Source organism: Hyaena hyaena, unplaced genomic scaffold (assembly GCF_003009895.1).
Source record: "Hyaena hyaena isolate Hyena2069 unplaced genomic scaffold, ASM300989v1 scaffold_678, whole genome shotgun sequence".
NCBI lineage: Eukaryota > Metazoa > Chordata > Mammalia > Carnivora > Hyaenidae > Hyaena > Hyaena hyaena.
The window spans coordinates 905,870-932,948 of NW_024081305.1; the positions used below are offsets into that span (position 1 = coordinate 905,870).

Here is a 27,079-nt window from a genome sequence, read left to right on the forward strand (position 1 = left end):
AAATTTTAAATTGCAGTGATGGAAGAAGTTATTTTCAAAATTACCATGGCTATGATTTCTTTTCAAGATCTGATAAGGCTTTTCTTGGCTCTCATTTTCAATTGGGGGCAGGGAATGTCATTCAGTAGCTGAAGCTTGGGCTGTTTTGGGACAGAGAAGAGAAAAGTGATTAACCAGTTTATAGAAGAAGAGAGGTTTTGAGTGTTGCTTATAAAACTGACTTAAAAGCTTTGTCTTTAGCAGTAATTCTTTTCTATAAAAAATGTATAACTGTATTTAAAAATAATGAATAGTTCTGATGCAAGAAAATTGCCACCTATTTGCTTAGTGTTACATTTCTTTGGCAAACACTTTGTTATATTAAACTTTAGTTTTTCTGCTTAATAAATAGACCTATATCAGAACAACAAAGGTTAATAAAATCTCCTGATAAACTTATTGATTAAAGAAATAGACCTAAGTCATAAACACTAAAAAGTCATGTGGTTAAGGTTAATAAAGTCAGTGACTAAGGTTAAAAAGTCAAATGTCAGCACCATACGTACTTGAGTAATGTGTGTAGTTCCCTGTGAGGTTGCTGCAGTGATGGTGATCATAGGCAGCCACTGATGTTTACCTTCACTCAAGCACCACCACCCCCAGTACCTCATACCTGGCATGTGCTTCAGCAGAGCTTTTGAAAGCATTTTATGAGCAAATGGTTGTGGCTAATATTAGTTTCCTCACCCTTAAAATGAAAGGACTGGACTAGAATGATCTTTGTAACTATCTGTAAGGCTATGCTATCTACCTCAAACAATATAATTTCAAAAAGACTCCATCTAGAAAAAGAAGAAAAAGTTGAACCCAAAGTAGATAGAAGGAAAAAATAACAAAGAGCTAAGATCAATGCAATTAAAGCAAACAATAGAGAAAGTCAGTCAAACCAAAGCTGCTTCTTTGAAGACATAAATAAATTTCATATATTTCTAGCTAGGCTGAGGAAAAAAAGAGAGAAAACATTCATTACTAGTAACAGGAATGAAAGAGGGGGCATTACTACACATCCTGTAAACGTGAGAATAATGAGGGTATATTATGAATAAGTCTATGTCACTAAATTTGACCACCTAGATGAAACACAATTCTTGAAAATACAAATTACAAAAAGTCTCAATAGGAAATAGAAAACATGAATAAATCTTTATCATTTAAAAAATTGAATTCAGGGGCACCTGGGTGGCTCAGTTGGTTAAGCAGCCAACTTCGGCTCAGGTCATGATCTCACAGTTCATGAGTTCAAGCCCCACATCAGGCTCTGTGCTGACAGCTCAGAGCCTGGAGCCTGCATCCGATTCTGTGTCTCCTTCTCTCTCTGCACCTCCCCTGCTCATACTCTGTCTCTCTGTCTCTCAAAAATAAATAAACGTTAAAAAAGTCTCTAAAAAGTTCAATTCATAACCCAGATAGATTCACTGGTGAATTCCTTCACAGATTTAAGGGAGGAATACTAATTCTTCTTCTTTTTATTTGAGAGAAAGAGAGCATGAGCAAGTGGAGGGGAGGGGTAGAGGGATAGAGAGAGAATCTCAAGCAGGCCCCACACTCAGCATGGAGCCTGATAAGGGGCTCAATCCCACAACCCTAGGGTCATGACCTGAACTGAAATTAAGAGTCAAACGCTCAATCAACTGAGCCACCTGAGTATCAATTCTGCTTAAATTCTTTCATAAAATGGAAGACAAGAATGCTTCCCAACTCATTATCTTTATATCAAAACCAGATAGAGCCTTTATAAGAAAACAAAACAAGGGGCGCCTGGGTGGCTTAGTCGGTTAAGCGTCCGACTTTCGCTTAGGTCATGATCTCGCGGTTCGTGGGTTCCAGCCCCGCGTCGGGCTCTGTGCTGACTGCCAGCTCGGAGCCTGGAGCCTGTTTCAGAGTCTGTGTCTCCCTCTCTCTCTGACCCTCCCCTGCTCACGCTGTCTCTCTCTCTCCTAGAAATAAATAAAACATTAAAAAAAAAAATTAAAAAAAAAAAAAAAGAAAACAAAACAAAACCACAGACTAACATCCCTCATAAAAACAGACATAAAAATTCTTTTAAAATATTAGCAAATTAAATCAAGTTATATTTAAAGAAAGAATAATACATGATGACCAAGTGGGATGTATCCATGGAGAGTAAGGCTGGCATAATCTTAAAAAATTAACCAATGTAATTCACCGAATAAAAGAGAAAATATGTATGATCATTTCAGTATATGCCGACAAACGCATTTAACAAAAATTCAGCATCCACTCACGATTTTAAAAATTCTCAAAAAGACTTTAGGTAAACAACACTTTGTTTACTTAATACAAAAAAGTGTCACAGTTTCCATTTATATTCTATTTTGTTAAAGTGTCAAACATTTTGTTACTTTTCAGTATGAATAATGTTTATATATAATTACTAACACTTATGCCTGAGTTTTTTCTGCCTGAAATTGTTTATTGTTATGTATTATTTATTCCCAGTAGTATTAAATGAGGCCTTCTTCAGCAAAAACAGATTCTGTTTGATATAAGCTCAGAGAAATGAAATGAATGACCATTCTAAATGAGACCTGAACAAAATATTGAGTACTAATCTAATAATGAGCTATCAATTATATAAATATGAAATGTGTTCTAAATCATTCATTAAATTAGTAAATACTTATTAAATAGTGTTAGGTGCTAGATGCTGAGTATAATGGTCCTAACCCTGCTTTAAAGGAGCCTAGTCTAGTGGCCTAGGACATAAACAAATACATAATTGCAACACCGAGTACTAAATGCTATTCTGCAATAGAAATATATACAAAGAATAGTTAACACAAGGATAAGAAACTAACTGATTCTGCTTGAAGAGATTGGGGAATTTCTTAATTTTCACCAACAATTCAAGCAAACCAATTTACCATGCAAAGCTTCCCTAATCTCTTAAAGAACAAAAATTAAGCCTTTAATGGCTTCTCAACGTACCATTACCACTTCCCTTAGGTTACAACCACATTAAAAACCTTATGAATTTCACACACAAAGATAGACTTCAATTTGGGAAATTAAAGCAAAAGTATTCTTTGGGAGCAGTTAAGGTTTTGAAAACTGATCAAATCTATAGTTTACCCTCATATAACTCAAAGTTGTCCCTATGGGTTAACAGATAATTAAGCCTGGAGTACTTCCATTTTTGGAATGTGTACATTTTTATGAATAAGTGAACTGCAATTGTACATAAATTACACAATGATGTGGCAGTACAGGATAGAGAGGTTTAGTGCAAGGGCTTGAAGCAAGACATCCTAGATTCAAATTTTGACCCTTTGGGGTCCCTGGGTGGCTCAGTCCATTAAACGTCTGACTTCAGCTCAGGTCATGATCTCACAGTTCATGAGTTTGTCCCCTGCATTGGGCTCTCTGCTGTCAGCATAGAGCCCCCTTCTGAACTTCTATCTACCCCTTTCTCTCTGATCTCTCCCTCCCCTGCTTCCTCTCTCTCTCTCTCTGTCTCTCTCTCTCAAAAATCAATAAACATTAAAGAAAAAAATTTGGATCCTCTGTTTACTACTTATGTAATAGTGGGCAAGTTCATTGGTTTATCCTATCTTCAGTTTCCACTTCTGTAAATGGGAGAGTAGTTAACTATTACCTTTCAGAGTTATGAAGGTTAAATAAAATAATGCATGAAAACTTCCTGAGACAGTGCCTGGCATATACAAGTACTCCTGGATTGGTGGCTGCTATAATTATTGTCACCATTATCATTGCAATCAGGGCAATGATGATGGTATGATGATACGATGGTGGTGTTTTGTAATTATTATGATGTTTTAAGAACAGAAATAATTTTCTTTTTCCAGACACCTCCAAAAGATGGGTTTGCAGCTGCTGATGTTCAACCAGTTACAAGCAGTTCTCCAGAGGACAAGCAGTCTCCAGCATCAGCTTTCCGGTTCTCTTCCTCTTTGAGAAAGAAGACTCAAGGGGAGAAAGAACTCCCACCATGGCGGTCCTCTGACAAACATCCAACTGATATCATTCGCTTCAATTATCTGGACAACTGTGACCCCATTGCGCAAATCTGGCAAGGGTGAGAAGCTCCATGCTCTTCTTTACCTGTTTGCCATTAGACACAATTTTCTGACACTTCAGTATAGGAAAAGATGAAAATAGAATTTACTGTAAAAAATGCTTTTCAATGAATAGAAGCAAAAAGTAATTGAAAAGTAAACCATCATTGGTAAATTTGCCTAGTTCATTAGGATTTGTTTGCATTTTGTAGCTCTAGTAATTTAACATTACAGCTTCTTTTGATATATTTTTTTTTTTACAAATAGTTTATTGTCAAATTAGTTTCTACTTTTGATATTTTTTTTAATGTTTATTTATTTTTCGAGATTGAGAGAGAGACAGAACACGAGCAGGGAAAGAACAGAGAGATTGGAAGACACAGAATCTGAAGCAGGCTCCAGACTCCAAGCTGTCAGCAAAGAGCCCAGCGCAGGGTTCAAATTCATGAACCACAAGATCATGACCTGAGCCAAAGTTGGATGCTTAACCGGATGCTTAACCGACTGAACCACCCAGGCGACCCTTATTTTGATATTTTAATACTTCAGATTTCAATCTAGCACCATGGAGTTCATTCTGGTCTTTTCCTTTTTCATATTTACAACTCACTTCTCTAACAGTGAGAAGTCCAGCTCTCATATTTTTTATACAAGTTATATAAGTACATATATCATTTTGATTATATACTGTATATATATAATTTGTATAAAAATTGCATACTATAAAAATACACACATATACATGAACAGTATCTATTTACTTACAAATACTGAAAGTAATTTTAAAGTTGCTAATCCATTTCATTATTAAAACAGTCTGCTAGACTTCAGTATTTGTTTATGGTTCCTTTTTTTAATGTCTATTTTGAGTGATAGTGACAGAGTGCATGTGGGGGAAGGGCAGAGAGAAAAAAAGAAACAGAATCCGGGGCGCCTGGGTGGCTTAGTCGGTTGAGTGTCCGACTTTCGCTTGGGTCATGATCTCGCGGTTCGTGGGTTTGAGCCCCGCGTCGGGCTCTGTGCTGACTGCCAGCTCAGAGCCTGGAGCCTGTTTCAGTCTGTGACTCCCTCTCTCTCTGACCCTCCCCTGCTCACGCTGTCTCTCTCTCTCTCTCTCTCTCTCTCTCTCTCTCCCTCCTAGAAATAAATAAAAAACATTAAAAAAGAAAGAAAGAAAGAAAGAAAGAAAGAAAGAAAGAAAGAAAGAAAGAAAGAAAGAAAGAAAGAAAGAAAGAAAGAAACAGAATCCAACGGAGACCCCAGGCTCCAGGCCCTTGGCTGTCAGCACAGAGCCCAACATGAGGCTCAAACCCAAAAACCACAAGATCATGACCTGAGCTGAAGTTGGACGCTTAACTGACTGAGCCAGGCGCCCCGTTTATGGTTCTTTTTGACTTTAGTCTGAGGGCATATATTCATAATACTGTGTTCAAAAGTTATGTGGGTTATTTTTAAAAAATATCTCCTTCACTGTGATCTGTTACATAGTTCTAAAGTTAAAACTGCATATATAAAATTACATATATAAAACTATACAAGAAGTGGGGCGCCTGGTGGCTCATTCGGTTAAGCCTCTGGCTCTTGATTTTGGCTCAGATCATGATCCCAGGGTTAGTGAGATCAAGCCCCAAATTGGGCTCTGTGCTGACAGTGTGGAACATGCTTGGGATTCTCTCTCTCCTTCTCTCTCTGCCCCTCCTCACTCTTCAAAGTAAATAAATAAAAGCTCTTTTTAAAATGTATACAAAAAGTGCCCAAAAGGTATACTCAGAGCAGTGCCACATCCCATTTCTTCTACTCCCTTCCCACACTGTCATTGTTTCCATCCCATTCTTACTACCAAACCTAATTATTTTCACATTTTTCAACTATCTGATTGGCAAACAGTTTAAAGTTTGACAATACATTCTAATGGTGAGGCTGTGGGCAAACAGGTACCCTCTTACATTGTTAGTAGGAAAATAAATTGGCACAAACCTTATGGAGAGATATTTGACTATTACCTAGCAAAAATATCTATGTCTTTACATTTTGACTCCAAAATCCCACTTCTAGGAATCAAACTTGAAAACATGAAAAGTAGGGGCACCTGAGTGGCTCAGTCAATTGAGTGTCTGACTCCTGATTTTGGCTCTGGTCATGCTCTCATGGTTCATGAGTTCGAGCCCTGCATTGGGCTCTGTGCTGACAGCGTGGAGTCTACTTGGGATTCTGTCTCTCCCTCTCTCTCTTCTGCCCCTCCCCTGCTCACCCTTTCTCTGTCACTCAAAACAGATAAGTAAACTTTAAAAAAAAGAAAATATGAGAAGTATATCTGTATGAGGATATTTATTGCAGGGTTGTTTCTCATTTTAAAGGATTGAGAATAACTTAAATTTTCATACATGGAGAGTGTGTGTTGAATAAACAGTGTATGGTCCATTCACACAATGGAGTATTAGGGAAGTATGAAAATGAGGAAGAGCTCTCTGAACTGATAAGCAATAAAAGGGTATGTTGTTAAGAGAGAGAAGCAAATTTCAAGAGAGTATCTATAGTATGCCACCCATAGTACAGAAAGAAGAGAAAGTAGGAAAATATATCTGTATCTGTATATACATATGTATCTGTTTGTTAATACATACATACATGTTTACAGGATAAACAAGAAATAAAGGAAACAAATTTTGAAATGTTTTGTAATGTTTTAATATGTCTGCTGCGTTTTCAGAATGTATTTAAACAGGTTAACATCAAGGCAGCATAAGATAGTGACGGTGTATAGGTTCTGAGCCATACTGCTTTGGGTTCAAATCCAGACTCCCACAGCTCTAGCTTTGTGATCCTGGAGGATTTCTTAACTTCTCTGTGCCTCAGTTTCCCCACCTGTAAACTGGCAATAATAGTAATACCTAGCTTATAGGGTCCCTGTGAGGTAATCCTCATATATATATATATATGCAACATGCATATGAAAGTGCCTAACACGTAGTAAGTAAGCACTTCTTTTGTAGGATCGTTTCTAAAGTTATATTATTTGGTTAGTAAATCCCATAAAGTTTGATGAGTTGGGGACATTGAGATTACATGTGTATTTTCAGGACTAGTGGAGTCCCTTTGGAGGTGAGATGAGATTGGTAGCCCTAATTAGGCAAGAATTGAGCTCTTTGGGGGTGCAGACCATGTGCCTTACTCATTTTTTAAAAAAAGACTATAAAAGACATTCTTGGAGCAATTGCAGAAATGTGAATATGAATAGATTATTAAATGATATTAAAGAATTACCATTCATTTTCCTAAGTATGATGACACTAATGTGGTTAGGTAGGCAAATACTCTCTGAGGAGATGAGTATTGAAGTATTTAGGGGTGAAATATCTGCAATTCATTTTTTTATGATGTGGGAAAAATACATACATATATAGATACATATATGTATGTGTGTATCTATATATATGTATCTGTGTATATAGAGAGATAAAGCAAAAATAGCATAATGTTACTAATTGTTGAATCTAGTTGGACAGTGTATAGGTAATTAATCAGTGTGCTATTCTTTCAAATATTAAGTTGGGGGACATTTTTGAAAATTAAGCAACAAGAAATATTTCAGCAAAGCTGGACTTTTTAAATAAAATTTTTATAGTGGAAATTCAAATATATATATGAGTAAACAGAATACAACCACTTGTAACCATCAGCTAGCATTAACAGTTTTGAACTCATGCCCAATCTGGTTTCATTTATCCCTCACCAACTCTTCCCTTTCCCCAGGTTACTTTGGAGACAAATCTAAAGGTCATATTATTTCATTCATATATATTTCAATATATATTGAAATTGTAATATTTCATAGCACATCAAAATCAATGGATGATTTCATAATCAAATATTAAGCCAGTTTTGAAGTATCTTTGAATGTCTCATAAATGGTATTTAAAATAATTTTTTTTAATGTTTATTTATTTTGAGGAAGAGAGAGACAGAGTGCGAGCAGGAGAGGGGCAGAGAAAGAGGGAGACACAGAATTTGAAGCAGGCTCTAGGCTCTGAGCTGGCAGCACAGAGCCCAACACGGGGCTCGAACTCATGAACCATGAGATCATGACCTGAGCCGAAGTCAGATGCTTAACCAACTGAGCCAGCCAGGTGCCCCTCAAAAATTTTTTTTAATGTTTATTTATTTTTGAGAGAGAGAGAGAGACAGAGCATGAGTGGGGGAGGGTGAGAAAGAAGGTAACACAGAATCAGAAGCAGGCTCCAGGCTCCAAACTGTCAGCACAGAGCCCAATGCGGGACTCGAACTCATAGACCACGAGATTGTAACCTGAGCTGAATTCCGAAGCTCAATTGACTGAGCCACCCAGGCACCTCTCACAAATGGTGTTTTTAAACAGTTAGTTTGTTTAATCAGGTTCCAAGTAAGGTTTGCATATTGCATTCAGTCCATGTGTCACTTAAATCTATTTTTTTTTTTTTTAATCTATAGGCTTTTCCTCTGTCCTCTTTCCTCCCTTGGAATTTGTTACAGAAATCAGGATATTTATCCTGTAGAGCTTCTCACATTCTGATTTTGCTGATTGTACTCCCAATGTGGCCATACTTGGTGGTCAGATCTACAGGCTTGAGTAGATAAGATCATGTACTTCCATCATAAGGCGCATAATCTCTGGTTGTCTCTTTTTTTGTGTGATGTTAGTGGCTATTGAGGATCATTGCTTAGATTCATTACTTCAAGCAAACTGTTTTAGAAAGTGCCAGAGAATAAATACTTTACAGGACACAACTGTTCAACTCTGTCATTGTAGCCTGAAAACAGTCAAAGACAATATGCAAAAAAATATAGGCATGACTATGTCCCAGTATAACTTTATTTATAAAAATAGGCACTGGGCCAGAATTGGCCTCTGAGCTATAGTTTGCTGATCCCTTCTTTATCCTAATATATATGATAGTTTTAGAAAACCAATACTAATATTAATACAAACAATAAGATTACTAAAAAACAGTGTAAGATTTCTTTGCCTGTATTTTTGTCCTTAGTTCTTAGTAGAATACTGTGAAGAATGTGTGGACAAATTACTATGTTAAAATCCCATGAAGTAATTCCTCTGTGTATAATAATGCCACCAACTCCTGAGACAAGATTGTTTCTTTTATTTTGTTCTTAGATTTTAGGGATTTTCCTCCTTTGTTTTATTTTATAATTTTGAAAAAAAATTTGAGATGTTTCCAAAGTCAAATATATAAAACAAAATATATTTGGAGAAGCCTAGCTTCTGTTCCTACTCCTCCATACTGTTCTTTGTTCTTGATTGGATCACATGGGAATCCTACTTCTAGATAACCATTTTTCAAGATGTTAGGGTGTCATCATTCCATTTAAAAAAATTTTAAGCAAATACACACAGGCATTTCTGAAATAAACATACAGCTTTATTCACCTTTCCTTTTAAAAATTTTTTAATGTTTATTTATTTGAGGGAGAGAGAGAGAGAGAGAGAGTGTGTGTGTGTGTATGTGTGTGTGTGTGTGTAGGCAGGGGAGGGGCAGAGAGAGGGAGATAGAGAATCCAAACCAGGCTCCATGCTCTGAATTGTCAGCACAGAGCCTGATATGGGGCTTGAACCCATGAACCACAAGATCATGACCTGAGCGAAAGTCAGAAACTTCACCTACTGAGCCACCCAGGTGCCCCCACCTTTCTCTTTTCATGTAACAATATATCCTGGAGATCACTCCACAGTTGTATGTAGAATTACCCTGCCTTACTTTTTATAGCTCATGGTGCTCCATTGTGTGGATGTGCCAGAGTTTATTAAACTACTTCTCTTGTGATCTACATTTGGCCTATTTCCACTGGAGTGACAGCAATCATTTAAATCATAGGAACAACAAAATCAAATGGAAAAATAGCCATGCAAATTTAAAATGATTGTTTCCAATGATTTCTAATTTACAGAAGGAGGAAAAGACATGAAATGAACCCAGGTTTCAGCCGACAGCCCCATGATAAGAAAAATAAATTGCAGGACAGATCTAAGCTAAGAAAAGCACAGTCACTGGTAAGTGTTGCTTATAAAACCTTCCCCACCATAACATTTATGAATATTGCTGGATCTTGAATCCTATTTGTGAAACTAAATTTGCTTTTTTAATCAGAATCATCAAGTGGTGGTTTAAATTCTGGTCTCTGACTGACAAGCTGTGTGACCTTGAAGACATCCTCGGGCTCTGTGCTGTTTCTCTAAGACTGTACTTAAAAAAAATTTTTTTTGACTATAGTTGACATACAATGCTGCATTAATTTCAGGTGTATAAAAGAGTGATTTAGCATCTTTGTATGGTTAGCTATGCTCACCACAAGCGTAGCTACCATCTGATGACACCACACAATGCTATTATATCAGTGTCTATATTCCCTGTGCTGTACCTTTTATTTATTTATTTTTAATTTTTTAAATGTTTACTTATATTAGAGAGAGACAGACAGACAGACAGACAGAGAAAGAAGCAGAGTGCGGGAGGGGCAGAGAGCGAGGGAGACATAGAATCAAGAGCAGGCTCAAATCTCCAAGCTGTCAGCACAGAGCCCACCAACCATGAATTCATGACCTAAGCCGAAGTTGGATGCTTAACCAACTGAGCCACCCAGGCACCCCTGTACCTTTTATTACCATGAGATTCTACACCTCTATTTTCTCATCTGCTGGGAAAAAAAAAAAAACACTGGATGAACTGAAGTGTATGAATCTGTTTTGAAAACTATACAATATAAAGGGAGCATTATTGGGGCACCTGGGTGGCTCAGTTGGTTGGGCGTCCGACTTTGGCTCAGGTCATGATCTCACAGTTTGTGGGTTCAAGCCCCACGTCAGGCTCTGTGCTGACTTCCAGCTCAGAGTCTGGAGCCTGTTGGGATTCTGTAACTCTCACTCTCTCTGACCCTCCCCTGCTCACGCTGTCTCTCTCTCTCTCTCAAAAATAAATAAAAAACATTAAATAAATAAATAAAGGGAGCATTATTATCATTCGTTCTTTCTTCTGCTGTGAGTCCTTTGGGGTTGGGGCAGGGGGCGGTGGGCTATAGAAAGGACTCTATAGATTACTTCTCTATAGAGTGAAGGTTCCACTGACCTAAGAAAAAGGTATGCTTTCCTGCTCCCAGTGAAGCATGATTATAAAAGTGCTTTTCAAGTAACTTCAGAAAAAATGAACTAGGAACTTTTCTTTCCCTAATTAAAAAATAGCTAATTGACTACCTAATAAAGTCAGTGATTGTGACTAGGGAACATTATTATTTCATAGCAGAGTTTCCCAAATTGTGGTTCTGTACCCCCAGTGGATCCTCTCAGCCTGTATGAGAGTCTTTGGAGCAAAGTAGAAGGGAATAATGATGGAATAAAAAGTTCATTTTAGCAGTAAAAATTTAGGAAAAAAAGCTGAGGATACACACTCAAGGAAAATTAATATAAAATGGATGTCAACTGGGAGAGGAATAAGTATGTACTCATGAATAAATCACTTTTATAGCCCTGCTTTAAAGCTCTATTACTTTCTGTTTAAATGTATTTTCAAGTGTTATGTTTCAAAAAAAGAGAGCTTTTTTAAAATGAGTTTTTTAAAAAATAGGGCAGTCTGTATTCTGAGGGGCCAATTTTGTTGGACTGGATGAGGTTTATCACAGACATATGTACAGATGCCCGAGGGAATGAGGAAGCTGAAGGCAGAGCAGTAAAATTGTCAGTGAAAACCATTAATTGAGAAAAATAACTTTATGAGGCTTATCACAGGCCATTTAGGCATGCTTCTGCCTGGTTTCCTGGCCCCTCCTGGGCCAGGAGTAGAAGAGAAATCCAGGGGAAAGCCTAGAATTTAAAGCACATAAAAGTTGATGGTTGATGTATGCTTACAAATTATCAGCACAGTCAAACATTTCTGTGGCCTAAAAAATAAAACAAAATCAAAGGCTAAACAGAAGCCTTCCCCATGGGCTTTTGACATTAACCATCTGTCACACACTAGAGGGGCTTGCTTAAGTTAAAAAATTCATTATATTTATAAACTTTAAAAGTTGTGCTAATTAAAGCTGGAAGGGAAACCAGGGCAAATTAAACAATGATGGAGAACTACAAAGCTATTAATAAAATGAAGTGTGCAATGCTAGTGATCTACTTGTATTGTTTATGTAAACGCACTAATTATAATCACTATTTATGCTTAGTAGTTTTGATAAGGAGCAGAAGGCACAATGAAACCCTCCAGAAGTGTGCTAAGATCTTTCTCTCGGTCTGGCCATTTGGGCCACGAGGCTGCGTGTGCTAAGATTCCCCCTCTCCACACGGTGGCAGTTTGCCCTCTCCGTGGGCCACGTAGGAAATAAGGAAACTCCTAAGTGATGCAAGGCAATTGTGCAAATTTGGAAATGCTGGATGTGGGAATGGGTTTTGAGGAAATTCAGTTAGGGGACAGGAGAAAAGCGAGGAGAACTCTGAGAACTGCCACTGTGGAGACGGTGGTGGATACAGCCTGATGCAATTGCAATGGAGAGAACCCTGTGTTCATTTGTTAGAAAGGTCTCCCATCATTGAGACAGGTATATGTAGGAAGACTTCAGGAGGAACTAGAAAAACAGGGGAGCAGGCAGAACTCAGGTGAACATATAAAGGTGAGGATGAGAAGGACAGACCCACAAAACTCTGCCAAGCAGGTGCCTGACACCTGAATACTGAATATTCCTTGCCCCTATAAGCAGAATATAGTTGGATACTTCAAGAAGGTAGAGCTTTATAAAATGGAAGGGTTGAAACAGAATGAAGCTCGGGAGCGTAAAAGAGTACAGACAATTTCCTTAAGCCATCTCTCCGGGACCGTGGCCATGAGGCTACTGAGACCCTCTTTTTTACTTTTTGCCTATCATGATTTACAGCTTTCTTTTTTTTTAAATCATTTTTTATTTTTTTATTTTTTAAATTTTTTATTTATTTATTTTTTAATGTTTTATTTATTTCTAGGAGAGAGAGAGAGACAGCGTGAGCAGGGGAGGGTCAGAGAGAGAGGGAGTCACAGACTGAAACAGGCTCCAGGCTCTGAGCTAGCTCTCAGCATAGAGCCTGATGCTGGGCTCGAACCAACAAACCACGAGATCATGACCTGAGCCAAAGTCAGATGCTTAACCAACTGAGCCACCCAGGCGCCCTGATTTACAGCTTTCAAATATGAGAGTGTTCTCCAAAAAAGAGAAAACCTGCTTAGGGTAACAGTTTCAAATCCACATTGCTGTAGGATTGTGATGTTTTATATTATTTAATAGACTTGAGTTTTCAAAACCTGCCTTTTTAAAAGGTACCTGATTTCCACTTATCACTTTCCATTCTAAAGCTACCCCTTTACAGCTGCTTCATTTAACCACCTTCTGGTGTGAATCACTCATAGAATATGGGAATAAAGCCTACATCTGATCACTAATGCTTTATAATTTTGAAGACTGTTTAATTAAAATTATATAAATATAAAGAAATTTCCATTACTCTTAGTTATTATAATAAAATTTCATAAACAAAGCAATTAAAATATATGTACACCACAGTACAGCAAGTACTATCTTTTAAAAAATTTTTAAGTTTACTTATTTTGAGAGAGAAAGCACGTGCACATAAGGGAGCAAACAGGGGAGGGGCAGAGAGAGGGAACCCCAAACAGGCTTAGGGCCTTCAGCACAAAGCTGGACACTCAGCTTAACATGGGGCTCGAATCCATGAACTGTGAGATCATGGCCTGAGCCCAAATCAAGAGTTGGACACCCAACCAACTGAGCCACCCAGGCACCCCAGCAAGTACTATCTTAATTAAACTTAAAAAAATTTTCCATCATGGGGCACCTGGGTGGCTCAGTTGGTTAAGCATCCAACTTTGGCTCAGGTCATGATCTCAAGGTTCAGGGGTTTGAGCCCCGAGTTGGGCTCTGTGCTGACAGCTCCGATAGTGAAGCCTGTTTCAGATTCTGTATCTCTCTCTCTCTGTCCCTCCCCCACTTGCACTCTGTCTCTGCCTCAAAAATAAATAAACATTAAAAAATTTAGGGGGGGGGGGCGCCTGGGTGGCTCAGTCGGTTAAGCATCCGACTTTGGCTCAGGCCATGATTTCACAGTTTGTGGGTTCAAGCCCCACATCGGGCTTTGTGCTGACTGCCAGCTCAGAGCCTGGAGTCTGTTTCAGATTCTGTATCTCCCTCTCTCTCTGACCCTCCCCTGCTCACACTGTCTCTCTCTATCTCAGAAATAAGTAATACATTTAAAAAAATTTTTTAAAGAAAATTTTCCATCTTGTTTAAAGACATGGGAGATTTTGGGGATTTTGTTTTGTTTTTTTTGTTTTTTTAATCTTAACAGCCAGACCTACAATGCTTGTTCAGGAAGGGGAAAGAGGGAGCTGTCTCCTTGGGGGAAAGCTTTGATGAGTTTGTGGGGAGGAATGCCACCTTGAGGGCTTGGATGTTACAGGCACCTGGACTTCAGAGGAGGGGAAAGCCTGCGCTGCAGATTAGATGTTTGTTGTTTCTTCTCCTGTTTGGGGGGGGGGGAAGGAGGGAGCACTGGGAGAGGGGAAGAGAGAGTGAAGTGGCCGAGAAAGAGCCAGTCAGGTGCTGAGACTGGTAGGGAAGTGAGGCCAGGACCCATTCAGTTTGAATTTATTTGCTGTTACTGAGATGTAAACCCTGCCTTCCATCTCTACAGTAAATTCTCAATTTACACATCGAAGCAAGATCTCAGAAGTCTAGAAGAGCAGAAAAACAAAACCTCCTGGGACAATTCACAAAACCTAAAGGGTGGGCTGTGGACTTCCTGGGATCTGGAGGGAGACTCAGAGGACCCCCGCTGACATCTTGTTTCATGTCATTTTTCTTTTTCTTTTTCCTACCAAGTTAAGTGTAAAAACATTAAATACCTTTTTGCTCACACTGAACTTTTACTTGGTGATGAGAAGTCCTCACTTTCTAGGTTCTGATCTGGCCATGGATTTCAAAAAGCTTGCTGTTGCTAGTAACAAAAGCCTTTAATTGCCTGCTTACTCTAATTGCTTTAGATAAGACCTTATCTTTTTCTGTGTTCTGCTAACTTGAGCTTCTGCAGTTACCTTCTTCAGTGCTTTCCAAGATAATTTAGTTCTTAGTGTCCTGGTCTTTTAAATGCTTCTGTAAGCTTTCTCACCTTTTTTTCCATCCCCTCTCTGAATCAGAAGAGGAGGAAGAAAGAATATACTCCAAAGTGATACCTGATTCTTGTCATGAAAGAACATGGTTTAAGAATCAGGAAAGCCAGTTTTCTGGCCTCTGCTCTACAATTAACTAGCAGCCACTCAACCTTTGAGTTTTCATTTTTCCATTAAAAATTTTTTTAGCGTTTATTTATTTTTGAGACAGAGACAGAGCATGAGTGGGGGATGGGCAGAGAGAGAGAGGGAGACACAGAATCCAAAACAGGCTCCAGGCTTTAAGCTGACGGCACAGAGCCCGACGCGGGGCTCAAACTCACAGACTGTGAGATAATGACCTGAGCTGAAGTTGGATGCTTAACCGACTGAGCCATTCAGGTGCCCTCTCATTTTCCCATTTATAAAATGAGAGTTTCCCAACATCTTTAAAGTCCATTCCAGTCTAACTAAAGTCTGGAGCTGCGGAACCACACAGTCCCCTGCACATTTATTCCCTGCTCTCTTCTGATGCCTGAGGGACACAGCTGTGACTAAAGTGACTTTGCATAGAATACCAGAAAGAATCAATCACACTGGTGAATTCCGAGTATAAACCAATCGAAACTGGTTTCTGTCTCCTATCCTTTTCTTTGAACTTTAGAAAATACAATTAACTGCAACAGAAGTATTTACGAAACAAACCTGTGCAGTGGTTTCCTTGCAGGCAGTCTTTAATAGACTTCTTTCAAAGTCTAATGACTTCCCCAGGTGTTTGTTTTATAACGTTTATTTGGTTTGGATAGGCAGAACTAGATATCTCTACAGGAGAGGTCTTTAATTATTTAGCTCAATCAGTAAAATTCGTGATAGTAGAATTCCATTTGGAATGCAGAGTAAGAAAGATTATGGGCTTTGTGGTCAGAGAAACCGAGTTCTTTTACTAAATGGTACAATTTTGGATAAGTGAGTGACCAGACCTTTCTGAATCTCCATTTCTTCATCTGTAAAATGGGAATAATGATTCCTCCCTTGCAAGATTGTTGTCCGGACTACATGTCAGGTGTGTCCTAAGTATTCAATACACGTTTATGTTCTCTCTCATTAAATACCGTCTTGTCTTTCAAGGCACCCAACTAGCTTAGTTGGAGGAACATGTGACTCTTGATCTCCAGGTTGTGAGTTCTATCCCCATGTTGGGTGTACAGTATTATTTAAATAAACTTAAAAAAGAAATACCATCTTATCTTTCACTTTGCCTACCAAGAGCACAGGCTTGGAACTCAAACAGCCTAGGTTCAATGCCTGACACCACAATTTCCTTTTATTTATTTTTTTAATGTTTATTTATTTTGGTGGGAGAGGGACAGAGAGAGGGAGACAGAGAATCCCAAGCAGGCCCGAACCCTTGAACTGTGAGATCATGACTTTACAGGAACAGAAGTCCAGAGCCAGACATTCAACCACTCAACTGCCTGAGCCACCCAGGTGCCCCTATTTTATTTATTTTACAAAAAGCTCTAGACCCAAAATGGGTTTAAACTCATGACCCTGAGAGATCAAGAGTCTCATGCTCTACCAACTGAGCCAGCCAGGAGCCCCATGGCACCTGTTTTAGTAACTCGGTGATTTGGGCCAGTTATTAACCTCTGGAGAGGTTCTGTTTCCTCATCTGTAAAATGGAGTTAGTAATGACAGTATCCTTACAGAGTTAGGAGGGGGGTGTAAAGCATTTAGCATAGTGCCTAGCTCAAATAAGTATTCAGTAAGTAGCAGCTGGTGTGGGTAATAGCAATTACCAACATCAAAATCCCACCAGGTCACCGCCTGGGGCTATAGGAGACAGAGCACTGATGGTGAAAGCAGAGAGGGGCATTGGCAGGAGGCTCCAACCTATGGAATAAGCTTCTGTTTCTCGCTTGTACTTTTGATTCCACTCAGTTTTATCTTTCATTGTCTTTTATCTCTCTCACAGTTTCCACTATGTCATCGATAGCAGTTGAAATGTGAGCTACCTATGTTTTTTCCTGTCTCTGTACGGTCCGTGCCTGCACATACATTCACGCATTCCCTCCTCATCAATGCTGGGTCTTTTATTCCCCACTCAGACTGAACTGTGCATGTGTGTTGAACTCAATCCTGTGAATTCTGTGCTACGTGCACTCCGCTGCTTACTAATTACAATATTGGTTAATTTTTGATGTCAAGAGAAGGGCCTAATTGCTGAGAATCCTGAGGGCAAAATTAACTCTCAGGAAGGACCACTACTTAGAGTCTTTGCATTTATCCTTTGCCTCTAAAAGAGCGTAGTTTTCTTCTTCTGTCTTGTTGTCTCCTTTATGATGCTTTGCATAATAAATTACCCTGGCATTTCCAACAGGAGTGACTCTACCTGCTTCTCTTTCACCAAATATTCATTTTTTATTAAATTTTGTAAAAAAAAGTTTATTCTTGAGAGAAAGAGATAGAGTACGAGTCAGAGAGGGGCAGAGAGAGAGGGAAACACAGATTCTGAAGCAGGCTCCAGGCTCTGAGCTGTCAGCACAGAGCCTGACACAGGGCTCGAACCCATGGAGCGTGAGATCATGACCTGAGCTGACATCAGACACTTAACTGAGCCACCCAGGTGCCCCTCACTGAATATTTAGACTGCAGTATAATGGCTACTTGTTTTTTAGAGTTAAACACAAAATGTTTGACACAAATTGGCTTCTCTTTGGGATCTACCAGGAGAAAAGAATCATGTTTGTGAGTTATGTAATATTATTAGTTATATACATATTAGTTATGACAGATATTAATCACTGTCACTGCTGGGGTTTAAAATATATATGTATGTGGGCTGCCTGGCTGGCTCACTCAGTAGAGCATGTGGTTCTTGATCTCAGGATCGTGAGTTCAAGTCCCACTTTGGGCCCAGAGCTTACTTTAAAATGTGTGTGTGTGTGTGTGTATGTGTGTGTATTATGTATGTATATATATACATATATATACATACACACATTTATATATATGAATACATACACATATATATGTATGTAGTATATATATTTGAGTGTTGTATAACATTTAGTGATATAGTATCTCACCACAAACTACAGTAGAAGCCAATTTCCTAAGACATGGCTGTTTTGAAATCTGAGTTCACAATCATTACTAACGAATAACCATTGGAACTTTATGGCCTATGCACATTTCGCAACACACCCCTACCTTACTTCACTTGGGAGACTGAATGGTGCCATCACATAGTCTTGGATTTAAATTTCAAAACCCTGCCTGGGGGTTGCTTCACCTTCCACCACAGCTCACAGCTCTACCCCAAGGTTACTGAAAAGATAAACCAAGAGCAAAGACAAGCCTGTGGCTTCTTTAAAACTCTGCTGATGATTTTTCCCTAACACCCTCCCTCTGTTTCTCACGGAAGCAGAGTGAACAAGGAGGAAAAGGGAACACCCTCTCCATAGTGCAGGGGCCCAAAGCAGGGGCCCCCTGGAAGGGTGACGACACAGGTCCGAGCAGCACTCTGGGTTCCTAAGCAGACAAGAGGACAGAGGGAGCCTTCGTACAGAATTCTCAGATTGAACGGTCCAGGAGGCAGCTCCATCCTGGAGATTAAGCATCCAGGACTCCATCTTAGACTTTCTTCCCAGAAGGAAACCCCTCTTGGGTGAGCACTCTTCAGCCACTTTCTCTATCCTCTGAACCTTTGTCTCCACCAGTGACCCCTGCTTATTGCTCAGATCCTATCCTATGCTGAAGCAATTGATAAGAGTGAGTTGAAGCTGTGTTTATATGACTAAAACAAAATAGTTCTGATTTTATGATTTTTAAATATAATATTCCATATTTATACATAGTATTACCACATTACTCTTGAACTGCGTGTCATAGAAAGTGTTGAGTGTAGATTTTTTTAAATTTAATATTTATTTATTTGAGAGAGAGAGAGAGAAAGAACATAAGCTAGGGAAGGGCAGAGAGAGAGAGAGGAGACAGAATCAGAGGCAGGCTCCAGGCTCTAAGCTGTCAGCACCAAGCTCGATGCAGGGCTCGAACCCACAAACTATGAGATCATGACCTGAGCTGAAGTTGGATTCTTGACCGACTGAGCCACCCAGGTGCCCCTAGATTTTTGTAAAAGGGGAAAGTGGCTAGGGTCTCCTACAGAGTGAAGATTGTTTACCTTTCTTCCTTACCTTTCTTTACCATATCACAGGCTTGGGAAGATTAAATGAAATAATAAAGGTATGACACAGCACAAGGAAGTCATATATTTGCAATTTTATTGGTGGTATTTCTAGCAGGGTGATCGGCACACTGCAGGGGCTATCATTATGGTTAGTATATTTATCTGTTTTCCATATCCGCACACTCCTCACCTAGTCTATTCTCTTAAATGATCCCTGGTTTTATCCATTGGTGTTGTTTGTATCAATGATCATTTGCAAGTTTCTGCAAATAATGTGAATGGAGAACCAGAAGACAAAATTCAATTGGGGAGTGACAGACACAGATATATATTCAAGCTGCTATACACAAGTTGTTCCTAGGTGGATAGTCCTTCTTGGGTCTTACCCTCCTATAGAGTCCTACCCTTTCTTGGGTTACTCAGCCCCTATAACCTCTCCCCATTCTCACTCTTCTGTGCCCAATGAAATGACCATCCAGCCTGAAGATAGGAATTTTCTGTCCCCACTTCAAAGTCCACCTGAAAGGTGCTTTCAGCCATTGCTCTGAAATGAAAGAGGAGGAATCATTCATACATTTATTCATTTATCCAACAAGTATTTTACAGGTGCAAGGGTAGGCACTAGGGATACGACCATAACAAGATACATCCCTGCCCTCTGGGTGCTTACAGGCTGGAGGGGGAAAGCTTCCAATCAAGGAAGGAGTAACTCCTAGGTATCTGGATTGGACAGTTGTGTTAATGCTCACGCCACCCACCGCTGAGGCTGGAAACGCAGCAGGACATGCTAGGTGCAAGACACCTGGGGGAGTACAAGGGTACATATTCAGAAGAGAGCTGAGTTTATGAGCCAAGAGCTCAGGCAAGAGATATAAAACCAGCAGTTGAAGATGTAGGTACTGATTGCCTAGGAAGTAGGCCAAGAACAGAACCCTGGAGAATTCTGTTGTATAAAGCATGGCCTTACATTTCTACGTCCTCCCTTTGAAAGACATGCTGACAAAACATAGAAATATTATTGGGTAAATATCTCTAGAAAAAGAACAGGAAGGGGGCATCCAGCTGGCTTAGTTGGTAGGGCACACGCTCCTGACCTCAGAGTCATAAGTTCCAGCCCCATAGAGTGTAGAGAAAAGAGAAGAAAAAGTACAGTAAGTTCAACCAGCAAGAAAAATGTATTTAAATGATAGATGGTCTCTGGCTTCTAATGGTTTAATGTAGGATCAACCATCAACATTTTGATGATGAAAGGTGATTCACATTAAGTAGAAACCATACGTTGAGTTTGGGATTTTGATCTTTTCCTCAGGCTAGCAATATTTGGTATGACACTCTCTTGTGATGCAGGGCAGGGAGCCGTGGCTCCCAGTCAGCCATGCAATCGTGAGAGTAAATAGCTGATGCTTAAAACCATTCTGTACCCACACAACCATTCTGTTTCTCACTATTTTTTTTAATTCAATAAGTTATATAAGCTATTCCACACTTTCTCACAAAATAGGCTGTGTGTTTGATGATTTTGCCCAACCGTAGGCTAATGTCAGAGTTCTGAGCATGTTTAAGGTAGGCTAGGTTGAAATATCTATAACATTTGATAAGTTAGGTATATTAAATGCATTTTTGACTTACAGTATTTCCAATTCATGATGTGTTTATTGGGACATAACCCCATTGTGAGTTGAGAAAGATCTGTAGTTGATTCCATCCCTCTTCATAGGAATAGATTGAGGAAAGGCTACAGCAGATGGACCTGCACATAAATAAAGATAATTTATAACAACATTGTAAGAGCAACTTCATCCTATTGGGATTCTTATGAAAGCTTCATCACCAAGGCATAATCAATTTTTAAGTCCATTTCTAGCTCCTCTCCCCTCTCTGGAGGATGATCAGCGAGTGGGGCTGAAGATTCTAAGCTTCTAGTCATGGCTGGGCCTTTCTGGTGACCAGTCCCCATCCGGGAGCCCATCCACAGTCCCCTCAGTAGAACAAAAGATGCTTCTAGTGCTCTTATCACTTGGGAAATTACAAGGGTTTGAGGAGTTCTGTGTCAGGAACATGGGGCAGAGACCAAAATGTATTTTTCTATTTTCTTATAACCAATGTTGGTATAAAACAAATTCCTGATTATTTCAACCAGATCATCAGATGCTGTAGATCAAGGTAGAAGACTGTCAAATTTATACCCTTTATGTAACTTTCTCATGTTTTCTCCTTAAATCTTATCTTTTCTCTTATAATGATGGAAATTAAAGCCTTAAAATGAAGAGGGTCTGCAAACTTGTCTTCAGGGACAGAAAGAAAGGGTGAATGTAAGGAGACCATCTTTCAAACCCAACAGTCTGGATAGGTGATGACAATTATGTATGGGGGAGTGAATTCCTTCAACTTGCCTTGGCTAAAAAGGAGAACTTGAGAGGAGCCTGCCTCAGCACGTGAACCTCCCCTCCCACCCATCCCCACCTCACTCCACCCCCCACCCCACCCCCACCCCCGCCCCGGGACTTAGGAGAAAGAGGATCCTCAAATGCAGTGATAAATAAGCTTTGCAGAGTAATAGGATTAAGTTTGAAACTGTTACAGGTGAGGTGTGACTAGCCCATTCTTGTATCCCGGAGAGCCAGCTCTTTTCTTCATTCAACAGGTATTATTTTTATTTTCATTGTCACTAAAGTAGCACAAAGGAGCACCTCTATTTGTTACCTTACCTTACATTGATCTTAGAACAACGCTGAAAATGCTTATTCTCCATTGCTCTTAAAACAACACTGAAAGCTTCAAAAGAGGAAAGATTATTTACTCCCTTTTTCTTCCCCCTTTTCCTCTCCAAGTCTAACAACTTACTACATTTAATTCCAGTTTTAGCTACCTTTTTCCAGAAAAATCATCAACAAAGATGTATAGATCTCCTCCAGGCAGGCAGCCGTAGATTCATTGAAGTATTAGATTCCAGCTTTGCTCTCAGGAAGTTTGCAGTCCTGTCAGGGCACAAACAATTACATCAAGGAATGAATACTAATGTCCAAGAACATATGTTTAATGTGAAGTCAGAGGTCTCAATAATAATGGTTTCAGGAATCCAGCTGAGGCAGAAATCCCTGAGGGTTAAGACACTCAAGCTTCTTGGAGAAGGTGGAGCTTGAAGGACAGGTTAGATGTGGAGAAGGAATAGAGTGCATGAGGCTAGTGTAGGGAGTGAGGCAAGAACAGTCAGTGAGGGACATCTTTGTCGAAAAATGAGGGACCTGGTTCCCTGGAGAACAGGACAGGAGACAGCAGTCATTGGCTGAATCAATTTATTTTTTTTAATAGTTTTTTTTTTTTTGAGAGAGAGAGAGAGAGAGACAGAGCATAAGCAGGAGAGGGACAGAAAGAGAGTGAGACCCAGAATCAAGAGCTGTCTCCAGGCTCCGAGCTATCAGCACAGAGCCCGACTTGGGGCTGCAACCCAGGAACTGTGAGATCATGACCTGAGCCCAAGTCAGACGCTCAACTGACTGAGCCACCCAGGTGCCTCTGGCTGAAGCAATTTCTGATTCAGTCAAAGTGTAAAGTAGGATTACTCCCAGATTAACAGACACTCTGTGCTGTGAACATCCCCAGAAGAGCATGAGAGGGATATAACAAACTATCTGACAGCCAGGATGTGCCAACTGAATATGGAGTCTTGTGGGATCGGGATTTCATTCAGGGGAGGCTACAGTATCTGCACACCTGCCCCATCTCCTTGTGTCTCTCTGCAGAGTAGGGGCCAGTGTAAGAGAGAACTTACAAGAGTCCATTGCTCTGGCCCCTGCAAGCTCAGCTCGTATCCTTTCTTTCTCTTGTTCTCCCCATCTTCCCCTCTTCCCTTTCTTGCTCACGGCCAGATGTCTGGGAGAAACCCTCTCTCACTGTGAGTTTTCGTTGGAATGTCAATCTGTGACCTTTGCCTTTTTAGAGCGAATGTGTGCATGCACGATTAGTAGTGAGTGTAAATATGGGAACTCTACCTATGCTCACCTGGCCTGAGAGTCCCAAGTCTCCAAACCTGGCCCTAATACCTTTTCTCTCTATGAACTTGGGCTGGCACATAAACTGCACGTTCTTCAGTTCCATAAAATGGAGATGCTAATGCCTCCCTACCTACCTTGCAGAATTTTCTTGAGGTTCAAATGAAATTATGGTTGTGAAAGCACTTTGGAGACTAACAAACTAATTATTAGCTCAAGGTGAAGATTGCATGGGGGCTAAGGGTGGTCACGTTGAGAAGTCTCATTAAATCCCATCCAGCCCTACAATTTAATAAAGCTGTTTTGTGTCATTAAAATAAGTTTAATTGTATAGTTTCCTCTGTGTTGTTTTAGTGGCTGTCACTCAGATGATGTTTTTTCCTCCCTAGATATCCCTGAGTACAGAACCCAGCCCCCCTCTACAAGATCCTGCTCATCTCGCCTGGTCTCCTCATCAGTGGGCAGGGCTGCCAGCCACCGAAGCAGCAAAGAAAATCCTTACACAGCATCTCCAGAGGCACTCTGGGCTTCAGGCAGTACCCAGCCAGGCTCAGATCTGAAGTCAATTTAAACATGTGAAAGGATTTTGAATGAAATGACAAGGTGCTCTTGGAGAGTTGGATGTTACTTGGCTCATCTATTAGAAATTTTCCACTTAGGCACCTTCTTGGGATAGTGAGTTCTATAGTATTTCAGTAAAAAGTATTCATGGCATAAGTGCTGACATATTTACAAACTTAGATACAAGTGTGATGATAGATACCATGGGGTTGATAAAGGGCCACAGGCTAGCAGGGATGGTGATAGTGGGTGTATGGGGTAGGGTCCCAGAAGGATACAGACAGCACACTCCCCAGGCTACTTGAGCAGTTTCATGAAGGGGCTGTTCACCATGGGGTCTAGTTGGCTAGGGCTGCCATAACAAAGTACCACTGTCTTCATCTGTTCCAGCTGCTGGAACAAAAATACCATGTTTGGTATTTGGATTTGTCTCTCAGTTCTGGAGGTTCAGAACTCTAAGATCAAGATGTCAGCAGAGGTGGCTTCTTCTCAGGCCTCTCTCCTTGGCTTGTGTGTGGCCACCTTCTCCTTGTGTCTTCATATGGTCCTCTTTCTGGGCAGGTCTGGGTCATAATCGCCTCTTACTTTGAAGACTCAAGTCAGATTAGATTAGGGCCACCCATATGACTTCATTTAGCTTAAGTTACCACTTTGAAGACCCTATCTCAAAAGACAGTCACATTCTGAGGTCCTGGGGGTTAGGACTTTAATATAGGAATTTGGGGGAAGGTACTGAGGGGGGGCAGGAAGCTCATAACAACACTGCAAGAAGGGTTAAGAGAATCAATATGAGACGATGAAGTACCTAGGAACTGGCAACAGTGGAAGCCTTTGTCATCCTGTGGCTTGAAGAGGCAAAAGGGGAAGGGCCTATTGTTCTAGAACCCGGGAAGAGCTGTAGCCACAGGAGAGGAGCCACTTACCAGGCTGTATTCTGTATGGTGCAGGAACACAGCCACTGCAGAAACCAAGGCCTAGTGGGGAAGGAAGAGGGAGAAGACCCAGCCCCTCTCACTCCTTGCCCCTTGACACTCCGACGGTGCTTGCCTTTGGTCAAACCCATCTGGAAGTCAGAGAACAAAGAAGCCTGGGAAGAAATGTGGCCAGGAGTGGGTGGAAGGGGTATTATATGAGTAGGACAGTGAGGAATAACCAGCACAATGGGGGAAATGTATACATTTCCCAAGAAGGAATTATAATTGATAGTCAAGCAACCATAAATGGGCATTAAAGAGTAATTTGGAAACAGAAAATGTTACTTGGCTGCAAAATGTTACTTAGCTGCGAAAGTATTAGTCATACTAAACTCAACCACCTACTCATGTAACCATTTCAAGGTCCCGTAAGTTACCATTCTAGGATACTTATTTACCTAAGTAAAGCAGAATGATAAGAAAACAACTGTTTGTCAATCGTTCAATGCTGAACACGTTATGTTCTTATGTTACATACTGTAACCTGTACATACATACACATTTTTGAATGGTTCAAACTGTTGCTCTGGAAGAATGGCCCAGGACACAGTGGTTTGGATGCCCAAATGATTGGTGTAGGACAAAACATGACTAACTTACAGTTGATTAACTTGCACTCAAGGTGACACAGGACTTTGAGGCAGAGAAGAAAGAAAACACACCCAGGATGAGACCTTGTGTTCTTCCCGTGGGCAAAGCAGCAGGTTAAGATTTCTTCTTCCTAAAGGCTGAGCCTGGGCTGAGCCCAGGAGTCAGGGGCAGCTGTGTAGCTGGGATGTCCTACAGCTTTTGCCCCACTAACCCCCCTGGATTCTCTCAGGATCCAGTCACACTGTGGGCATATGTTTCAATGGACCAGTCTGGAGTATGTCCCCAGTGTCTTCTGAAATAAACCAGAATCCTCTGAAGCAAAGACCTATCAAGAGAAGAAGGGCTTATCTAGCACAAGTGGCTTTATCTTGTCTTAAGCTATATTTGAGTCACTTATTCCTATAAAACAAGCCACCCCCAAACTTAGTTGTTTACAACAAAAGTCTTATTCCCTTCATAAATCGGCAGCTTGGGAGGGTTCTGGGGAAGAATGTCTTTGATCCAGACAACAGTCTTTGGTCCTCCCAGCAGAAGGATGGAAGATCCAGTTCCAGGATGGTGTAGGGACACAGCTGGGAAATGCATGCTAGGCTTCCACTGGGCACTAGGCCAGGGCTGAGGGCATGAGCCCTTCTTCCTCTTCATTAGGGCTGGGATTACCTAGCATGGGGGCTGGGTTCTAAGGATGAGCATCCCGAGGGACAGGTGGACTCTGAATCACTTCTTTTGTCCTAGGCTTGGAAGCATCATAGTGTCATTCTGTTGTCCCTTGGTGACCACAGAGGCTTGTCCAGTTTCAAACAGAATGGGAATAAACTTGGGAGAGTTGTAAGGTTCTGGAAGAACATGTGGGATGAGAAATAGAATTGTGACCATCTTGAACAGACTGTCTACCTCCGGGTGATGTTTCCCTGTGTGCCCCTTACTCATCATTGGTCACAGCACAGCTATATGAACTAAGTACATCCCTGGAATTAGTCTGCTTGGGCTGCATAACAAAATACCACAGACTGAGTGGCTTACATAGCAGACATTTATTTTCTCACAGTTCTGGAGGCTAGAAGTCCAACATCAAGGTGTTGACGTGTTTGGGGTCAGTTGAGACCTCTCTCTTTGGGTTGCCTTTTCTTTGTGTGCTCACATGGCCTTTCCTTGGTACTCGTGGGGAGGGAGAGAGAGAGAGAGCATGAAAGAGAGAGGGTAGGAGGGAGGGAGAGAGATTTCCCTGGTGTCTCTTCTAAGGACACTAATCCTATCAGATCAGGACCCCACTCTTATGGCCTAATTTAATCCTAATACTTCTTTAGTGGCCTGATCTCCAAATACAGTCAGTCTAGGGGTTAAGACTACAACATATGAATTTGCATGGGGACGTAAGCATTCGGTCCATGACATCCCCCATAGCTATATGAATTAGATGACAATTGATAAAGATAAATTTATTGATATACATTAATTCAAGAAAACTATATTGAATACCTACCTTATGCCAGGCTCTCTGCTAGGCTCTAGGTATAAAGGAGAA

At 40.4% G+C, this 27,079-nt stretch overlaps 1 protein-coding gene across 5 annotated transcripts in view; it reads left to right on the top strand.

The window, feature by feature from the left end:
• The window catches only part of FBXO16 (F-box protein 16), a 58,782-nt gene extending 33,392 nt beyond the window's left edge, over positions 1–25,390 (top strand). For 3 of the 5 annotated variants that reach the window (XM_039217162.1, XM_039217164.1, XM_039217163.1), the window contains exons 6-8: positions 3,867–4,096; positions 10,017–10,119; positions 23,818–25,390. In XM_039217162.1, the coding sequence (XP_039073093.1) occupies positions 3,867–4,096; positions 10,017–10,119; positions 23,818–23,988 (504 nt within the window). In that variant the 3' untranslated portion in view covers positions 23,989–25,390. Of the gene's footprint in view, positions 1–3,866; positions 4,097–10,016; positions 10,120–14,790; positions 14,924–23,305; positions 23,332–23,817 lie in introns of those variants that run through there. The other 2 variants (XM_039217165.1, XM_039217166.1) reach the window with 2 other exon arrangements.
• The last annotated feature ends 1,689 nt before the right edge of the window (positions 25,391–27,079 follow it).